Source organism: Rutidosis leptorrhynchoides, chromosome 9 (assembly GCF_046630445.1).
Source record: "Rutidosis leptorrhynchoides isolate AG116_Rl617_1_P2 chromosome 9, CSIRO_AGI_Rlap_v1, whole genome shotgun sequence".
Lineage (NCBI taxonomy): Eukaryota > Viridiplantae > Streptophyta > Magnoliopsida > Asterales > Asteraceae > Rutidosis > Rutidosis leptorrhynchoides.
The window spans coordinates 340743671-340753596 of record NC_092341.1 but is presented as its reverse complement, the minus strand read 5'-3'; the positions used below and the strand labels follow the sequence as shown (position 1 = coordinate 340753596).

General features: G+C 38.0%; 1 protein-coding gene across 1 annotated transcript; it reads right to left on the bottom strand.

The window, feature by feature from the left end:
- Positions 1-5882: 5882 nt before the first annotated feature.
- LOC139866058 (uncharacterized) lies at positions 5883-7346 on the bottom strand. Its single transcript, XM_071854184.1, has 3 exons — positions 7191-7346; positions 6924-6999; positions 5883-6800 (listed from the first exon to the last, which is right to left on the bottom strand). Exons 1-3 carry the CDS (start codon positions 7194-7196, stop codon positions 6376-6378), a joined length of 507 nt encoding a protein of 168 aa, XP_071710285.1. The 5' UTR covers positions 7197-7346; the 3' UTR covers positions 5883-6375.
- Between the last annotated feature and the right edge of the window lie 2580 nt (positions 7347-9926).

Sequence of the window (9926 nt, the reverse complement as noted above, 5' to 3'; positions counted from 1 at the left end):
AACCACGTGTCTCTATGTGAGACAATCGGAACCGGCACTCCCCGCTTCACAATCATTCATAAAGTGGAATAATCCACTAACATTTTCCACGAACACGTTTCCCGACAGGGAAAATACAGTATCCTTCGCGACATCAAACTCATACCCATTCAATAATACTATCTGAGTTTCATGACAACCCAGATTTTCACTATGAGAGCACCCACAATGACAGCTTCATTCTCTCACTTCGGGATCTCAAACTTCACATTTGGTCTCATACCGCACATTGGTACTACATGACCACCTTACATAGAAACTCTTACACTTCCTTCGATCCCATCATCACAATCTTCACGCATAACATTCCAGAATTGTAACTCACGATCGTAATGCACGATCTCGAGTCGACATCAAAAACTCGTCACTCTTCCTCGTTAGAAACTCTGAATACCTATTGAGGTTTAGCACGGTACACTCCGACATTTCACTATACATAACACCACCGGAGTTTCCTCGAGCGGCAGTAAAAACTCCCACGCTTAGGATTCATCTCCACATTCTCACCGCCAAGATGATAACACCCCGCAGAATTACCATTCCACAACACACGTGATCATTCTCACCATTGATCGTAAACTCTAAATCACTGCAGTTCACTTTAGGCTCTCAGAGCCGTCATACACAATCGCTAGAGATGTCGTACACTCGACGACATCGCACCTTCATACCAACAATCACAACTAACAGCCCTTCATCGTTCGCAAAGCGAACTCCATCCAAGTCTTACATACGCCTCTAAGCCTAAGCATATGCCACTCCGCTTAGTCAGTCGTGCATCTTAGTCGAGATCACCCGACCTTCCACGCAACGAACCTTCATCAACAATTGCTCACTCTCATGGAGAAGAGTGACCAATCCGACACAATCATTCCATCGACCGCAATATCAATACCTCATCATAACCTTCGGACTAACTGACCATTAAGTCCTTCACCGGCTCACCAGTCATCTTTACCCGTCTATCTCTTAAGAGCAACAAGATTTGCTCACCCGTCACTTCATAAGAAGTATTTACCGTGATGCTCTTAAACTTCGACTTCCGCAACCGTTAAATTACTATCACCTGTCGATCACTATTATAATCTCCGATGCTTTCAAGGGTATCTCACGGGCACCCTAAGCATAAAGTGATCACACCATCACCAGAGTTAAACATTACACTAGCAGGTATAAGAAGGTACCTAACGCAGTGTCATACAGACTCCCACCGCAATCCACCAAGATTTAGAAACTCGATCTTTGGGGTTCCATACATCCGATGTCACCCCCTCTCCACAATAATGACCCGAAGTCATAAATACCCGACAAACCTTACGGTTTATCGCCTTATCGAAAGTTCCTAGCGATCACACTCTACCCACAATCTCCACAAGGCCAACGATATAGCCTAACGAATCCCTTTCATTTAACACTAAGGAGATGCTCGGGAACACCAAGTCTTACACCCTTCCACATATCGGCACAACCACAACAACAAGGGGTATTCCGTTAGGAATGTTACCCTATAATCCACAACACACTAACACAATCATCATCATCATACGGGTCCCACTCCTATGAGTTTAATGACCCGAAGACTCTTCGATTTGCCAATTCCAAGGCGACTCACCACTAGAATCCTAACACGATTCTCGAACCATACACTCTATCGAGTGTAACCTAATACTACAATCATTAGACTTGTCGCATTCCATTATGAAATTCGAGTCCTCGTTGCGCACACATGGACACATAAATCGGTCATCCTACTTACGATAAGTAACTACAACTAATGACAATCTCAATAGTGCACCCACTACTTAGGGTGACTAGGCACACACCAACTCGTGAGTTCGCTCACTCACCTTAGCTCACCGAAACCACCGTAACACTTCCCGACTAACAAGGAACCCGATGTGACAACAAGCACATCACTCGAGACCATTATATCCTAGGAACCAATAAAAGATTCCAAATTCATCCCGAATCTACCCCAGCCATGCCACGTTTCCTCCGTTCGGTACTCGTCATGTCATGCTCGATGTCAAGATACACTTTCGTAATAATGGTGATCAGTCACTATTACCAATGCGTACCTTACCATTTTCACATGGTCAAGCAAAGTACTTTACCCGGACTGACGCAACATTCACACAAGATAACTCCTAGTACGCGAATGACCAAAGTCCTTACCGTGAACTTGATCACCCAATCCGCCAAACATGCGAATCTCTAAAAATAGATTCGTCTCTAGGACACCGCACCAATAGATACCTGTATATATACACCAATATACAATATAATAATAAACGTACACAAGTGCACCACAACAACAAGTCAACCTACAACCTAGGTGACTATCACTAAAACAACGTCCAAGTTCGCCTACTTACATTAGGCACTAGCTATCTAAGGCACTAATTTACACGCGAAATAACGCCCCACATAATCACACTTTGAACAAACACAAGTCCTAGTTAGTCACATACTCTAAGGCACTAACAAATCTCAATCTGACCCGTACTCCTACAAGTCCCGCAAATAATGCACAACTGTCAATAAGTCTAAGACTAGGCACCTATTCCAAGGTCACCTAATTCTCTTAGACTATGCTTTGATACCACTTGTAATAACCCAACTTCGATTAACCAAAAACACGACTTATTATTATTATTATTTTTTGACATACCATCTGGACGGCGTCCAGTTACAAAAGACAGGACGACGTCCCAAAAATTAAACGGCGTCCAGTTGAACTAAAATGTTCTGTGCCAGAAAATTCCAACCCACGTTATACTGGACGGCGTCCAACACACCTGATCAGTCCCATTCCATTTCAAAACAAGCTTTAACACTTCAAATCCACAACCAAACATTTTGTAACAACCAACTCAAGTTTTACATCAATAAAACGTTAAATAAAAGTGTTTACGTCACAAATACGGGTTAAGACTCAATAACCCAATCCAATACCAAGAGCATAATCTCGGGGACTACCAAATCCCCAATCCGCGTCCAAACATCCAAAAGCTACCCCATCGAGCCCAAGCGCTCCTACGCGTCTAGTCTAACAACTAGCTAGCTTTACAAATCACTATACCTGTAAAAAGGAAAACAACGAGAGGGGTAAGCATAAAGCTTAGTGAATGCAATAATTATACATATACATATATAATGTACCTACTTGCATACACTTACTCACATACCGCATACATGCTAGCAATATAATTAGTAAACCATCTCAAGTATAAAGCTAATAACCTCCAATATCGCAAGCTAGCATAACCAATAGCATAATACTCAAACAATATAATGTGCTACACTACAACACATACACAAACCATATGGTTAATCATAAACGCTATGGTGCTACCGGCTCATGGTTCACACCATACATAATGCTATGACGCTACTGGCTCCTTGGTTCACGCCACTACGCAATTGAGTCATACTCTTTTATAGTGCTACCGGCTCCTTGGTCCACACTTTGGCGCTACCGGCTCGTGGTTCACACCTCATTTTATAGTACTACCGGCTCGTGGTTCACACTTTGGCGCTACCGGCTCGTGGTTCACACCTCATTTTATAGTGCTACCGGCTCGTGGTTCACACTTTGATGCTACCGGCTCGTGGTGCTCGCATCAACCCAAATACCAAGATGTTACCGGCTCGTGGTTCACATCATGACACTCGTCACATACATGTTATGGTACTACCGGCTCATTGGTTCATACCATAACATTTACAAATAAATACACTATATACATACATGCATAATTATTCACTCACCTTGGAATGCCCGCACAAGTAGTGTATTATGATCTCCGTCCTCATATCCGAGCAAGCAACCACCTATATCACACATAGGCACAATATGCACATAAATATACATTCTCTAAAAGAGAATTCGACACAATTATCCCTTAGCCGAGGGATCACACCTTGCTCGCCACAACCCGCCCATTTAACACCTAATGGACACAAACCAACTACCACTTCGGGTGGTAATTTAAATCCACTCAACAAAGTACAATTTAACCTAAATTATACTTGACACCAATTAAACCAACCTAGGTCTTAACACTAAATTACTACTTAAGTAGTAATCATTTCAAACGTCATTTACACCAAAACTCCAACACGTGCAACATTGACCCATATTGCTTTTGATCACGTTTGACTTATGTTAAAATATCATTTTAACCCAAAATTACTTCTCGCGAGTAATTACACCCAAAAACATCATTTAACACTTAACGAAAGCGTTTAACATCCATTTAATCCAATTTGACACATAAACTCTAATTTTGACCCATTTCAAAATTAGTCAACCAAATACACTCAAAAGTGTTTCAATACTTCCATAATCACTAAACTAAGTGATTACACCCAAAAGCAAAGCCTAATCATGGCCAAAACGTCAACCAACCCAAAACCCGTCAAGTATCAAAAATGATTAGTCACAATAAACCCACTTTGTCATCTAAACGGTTTTCACAACTAACAAGCTCAAACCCTAACTTGAATATCAAATCAACAAAATGAAATTCGGAGTTGAGACTTACCAACACTACCACAACGCAGCCGTGAACGAGGTGAACAACTTTAACTCTCGCGACTTGACCCGATTCGCTCTTCTTCTTCTCCAAACCAAGCTCTCTCTCTCTCTCTCTAAAATGGGTTCCTCTCTCTATAGGAATTGATGAGAGTGTTTGAGAAGGTGAAAATGGGGATAAGAATGAAATTGGATCAGTTTTAATGGCTCAACCAACCCCCAAGTGAAAAGACTCAAATAACCTCCTTTAAAAACTTTAAAATTTCACAGCTGGCCCGTCAGGCCATTTGAACGGCGTTCAAAATGGCTGGACGGCGTCCAAATGAACTGAAACCACTTACTTTAGTATATATAAATAAATTAATACTCCGTATTAATTTAATTTACACATATAAAACACTTATGCCATGTAATCGAATTCGGGTCTAGGATTATCTAGACCCGACCCAAACTGGCCCGATGTCATCCTAATTTTGACCATTCACATGATCATAAGGCCATAAAGGAATATACATGTCATGAATACATCCCATACACAACTTAAACAAAACCTCACCATCATAGCTTTTGTTTCTTTTCATATCATGATAACTAAACGACAAAATTACTACATGAACATGAACATAAGTTACATAACCCTACTAATACTACTCTCCAACTTTTTCCTCATGTTACAAACTGTAAACTTGAAGATCATAATACCATTTTCAACTATGACATTATTCTTTAAAAAAGAGACTAACATATCCGCATTAACATGTTCTTTTCATTTCCTCCCCGGAACATATTCATTGTCATCTACGGAGTATAACATGCTCGTTCGGTGATTGGTACTTACTCGATGATTCTATTTTGGTTTTTCGGAGACGAGAGATTTTCTTGGTTTGTAGGCCTCGGTTAGGTGTTCTCGGATTGCCCGGTGAACGTTTTGGTTGTGCGGTTCTCGAGGAGTGACTGACTTGGGATTGGATACGGGATCAGGTTTATATGTGTATTTAGGTTTTAGTCTGGTGGTTGTTACTAGTTTGTTTGTTTATTTCACACTTTCAATTATGCTCGCTCTACTTTCAATTTAGTCTAGGTAGTATCAGACGTTTAGAGCGAGTGTCAATTTCAATGTATTCCCACTACAGATCAGCAGGATCTGCAATGTTGTAACACCGGTTCTTTGAACCTTATATATATATATATATATATATATATATATATATATATATATATATATATATATATATATATATATATATATATATATATATATTTTTTCGCCGAAAAATAATATAGAGTATAATATACTTTCTCACTATTACATAAACCCACTATATTAATACAAAAAAAAAGTACGGAGCAATTTACAAACAATTATATCATGACATCCATCCTCAATTGTGCTATGGAAAGATAAAATGCAGCGGGGAAGGGTGAGGGCACAACCATGTCATTGGTGTCCTCACATGTCGATGGAAGTGCTCTGATAATTATATCATTTAACCAAAGCCAAATCAATCATTATCCAGAATATCATACAACTCCTATTGCATAAAGCACAAGTCATTACTGCATGACTGCTCTAGAATCCAAGATTCTTGGTCTGGCAAAAACAAGTTGCCTTAATAATACTAATACATTGCAACCTCTTGAACTCAATAACTATAACTCAACTATAGCTATAATTAAGAAACAAATTTACATTATTAAAAAAACTACAAATTGTTCACACTCCCTCTTCAAACAACCTCCAAGATCTGCTTTCTTGATTTTAGCAAGAGACTTGATTTAAACACGTGTTAGTTACTTGATTAGCAAATAACACAATTGGGGGTTTCATCATGAACAACTTTAGAATAATATGGTGTTGGTTGATGATTATACTGATTATATGGTTGAGGTTGTTGTTGTTGGTAATTATAATAAGGATAAGGTTGGTAACTTTGATGATTTTGATTATACGCAGCTAATGCTGCTTTATAATAAGCTTCTTCTGCTTTCTTTTTATCCTCTTCTTTTTTCTTATCATCTGCTTTCTTCTTATCATCTTCTTTCTTCTTGTCACCGCCGCCGGCGCCGCCGTCTTCCTTCTTTTTCTCCGGCTCCTTCGCCGGACCAACTGATACTATATCTGTATGACAAATCTTTCTCAGTTTTGACACAACTGTAACTGGATCTACATCCCCTGTTACAGTCAGTTTTTTGTCTTTCATATCCATTGCTATTGAATCCACCCCTGTTTTGATCAAATCATATTAAAGATTGAATCTTTTTCACAAATCAAGATCTGGGTTTGCTTAAAAAGTACAAATGTTTATGACCCGGATGCAAAAGTTACAAACTTTGTGTATTTTAGTACCTGGGAGACTTGAGACATTTTTCATGGCTTTTTGCTTGATTCTGTCATCCAAGAAATCTAACTTCAACACAACTTTCTGCAACATAATTGGAAAAGGGACACAAATTTAAGTAACCCATATAAGATTTTCATATATAAAGAGTTGTGGATTGTGAATTATGTACATAGTTAGGAAGATGTGAATTTTAAAGCATGATGGTTGAGAAAAAAGAAAAAAATAATAATAATATTGATATTGATACAAGTAACATAAAGTGATGTACATACCTTCATGGTCTTTTATTGTATTGAAGTTGAAGAGATCTGTATGAGAATCAGAGAAAAAGGTTGCAGACTTTTAAGTTATAAAATAGAACAAGAACAAGAATATGCTTATAAAACTAGGTGGATTGTGGTATTTAAAGAGAGGGGGGTTCAAGCCAGGTCAAGTGAAACATGTAGCGTGGGTCAACATTTTTGTAAGTTTTTAAGTCAAGATTATCAACAGTAATGGTGTTAGATTAGGGAGGAGGCGTTTAACTACGTCAAGATGGTCAAGTGCACCAAAAGAGTGAGGTGGGCTGAGTCAATAGGTCAATATTTGTAAGTTTTTTTTTTTTTTTTTTTTTTTTTTTTTGGCAAAGAAACAAAAACTTATATAAATAAAACTAATCTCCAAAAAGGAGACTCAATATTTGTAAGGTTATAAAGTCAAGATTGTAGACGTTGATGGTGGATGAATCTTCATAGAAGGAACCTCAAGAATTGTATTTTGGCAGTTTATAGATGCGTATTGCCTCATTGGCTATTGTCCAGCGTGGATTTATTGGTGTCTTACACACAACATATTCGGGCCGGTTGGTACTGATTGAGTGATAGGCCCACAAACTTATTATATTATACCTATATCTAAATGGTATACTGGAAATGAACAGTCCAATTCATTTTTCTACTTTCAACAAACTTTAACCCTTAACTTTTAATTATATTATACCTATATCTAAATGGTATACTGGAAATGAACAGTCCAATTCATTTTTCTACTTTCAACAAACTTTAACCCTTAACTTTTAATTAAAATACAAATTGAACCCCTCACTTTATACGTTTATTTTCCCTCAAATTTCACAAGCTTAACCCCCCACCTTTTATTAAAATACAAATCGAACCCCCACTTTACTAACTTTTTTTTTTACTAATATTCAACTTTCACAAACTTAACCCCCTAACTTTTATTAAAATACAAATCGAACCCCCACTTTATACGTAAAGTTTTTTCAAATTTCACAAACTTAACCCACTAACTTTTATTAAAATACAAATCGAACCCCCACTTTACTAACTTTTTCTTTTTAAAATAAAACCCGAACGCTAAAAGAAGCAACTTTCACAAAAGGAACAACCCTTCAATGTTATGTCGAAAAAAATTCTTTTTTACAAAATAGATCAAGACTTTTTTTTAACTCGCATTCAAAACGGAGCCCCCGGCGCGAAGCGAGGGCTCCACAACTAGTTTATTTCTAAATCACATGTAGATCCAAATATATCAATTTTAAGGTACATATTTCCTATAAAATAATGAAAGTATGTTTTAATTATTATTACTTTACTATATATTCTAATTCTAACTTTGTAAATAACAACCAACCGTCTCGCGGCACACCCCTCAAATTTACTGTTCAAACCGAATTACAAAACCGGTCAACCCAAACCCGGCGACCCGACCCATCAAAAAAACCAAACCACCCTCAAATCTTCACCCCAATCACATTTTTCACCCAAACACTCAACGGACCACATTCTAATTGTGGTAAATAACCAATCAAACGTCTCGCGACAAACCCCTCAAATTTACCGTTCAAACCGAATTACAAAACCGGTCAACCCAAACTCGGCGACCCGACCCATCAAAAATACCAAACCGCCCCCAAATCTTCACCCCAATCACATTTTCCACCCAAACACTCAACGGACCATATATTCCCGCTCGTCGCGCAGTTAAATTTTTTCGACACCACCGTTCACCTTGAAAAAATTTAACGAACACAACATGACTAACTATACGTGAAACGGAAGTCTTTCAAAAAACGCTAAATATTTCGTGCTACCTCTTCTACGTACACATACAGACACAGGTACAATAAACAATATTTTGGGCTACCTCTCATACATACACACACACGTACAATAAACAACCCAAACTAACTACATCATATCGATGTTTCCGTTCTATTTTTAACGCATTCTTACTCTTTTTTCCCTTTTTTCCCCGGACACCACAGAGAAGGAAGTTGCGGTGTGTAACTCTCAACAAATTAGTCTTTTTTTTGTTAACAGTAGATTATAGATTATATCGAGAGTTTATATTGTGGTTTCGATTAGTCTTTTTTTTGTTAATAGTAGATTATAGATTATATCGAGGGTTTATATTTTGGTTTCGATGACTTTCAGGCCGAAAACTGTGTAACCATATAGTAGCGTTAAAATGACACTAATCCGTTGCGAAGCGCATACCACAAATCTAGTTATAGATATTTTTTGGTCCATTTAAGGATCATAAACAACTATATATACGAGCAAGATCAAAGACGGAATAGATAAACATGATGAACACGGATAAATCAATATAATATAATAAACGTTGAAGTTACAATATTGATTTAAACAGAGAAACATTGGTGCCAGGGGAGATCGAGCATGATCTCCCCTTAGCAATGGATCGCCAAACACGGCTCACCAAATTAGGGTTTAGACTATTTTCTCTTAACCCTAATGAACACATTTAACTGATATATATAGGCAAACTAGACATTAACCCTAATGGGCCTCATTCATACGAATGTGCCTCTAGATATTATGGCCCAACAGTTACATATGCTCATGTAACTGATCAGTCTCACGCGTGTATACATCAACTAGGTGTACAATAAAATAATAAACGTTATTCGCCCAGTGACGGCCATACAAATATCAATCAACAAATTCCCCCTTGGACGTTGCTGGCGAATTATTGTAAACACCTCT

Bases quoted from the DNA above. Each gene is read 5' to 3' on its own strand.
- LOC139866058 (XM_071854184.1), bottom strand. The intron at 6,801-6,923 runs GTACTAAAATAC...TGATCAAAACAG, and splicing joins AAATGTCTCAAGTCTCCCAG to GGGTGGATTCAATAGCAATG.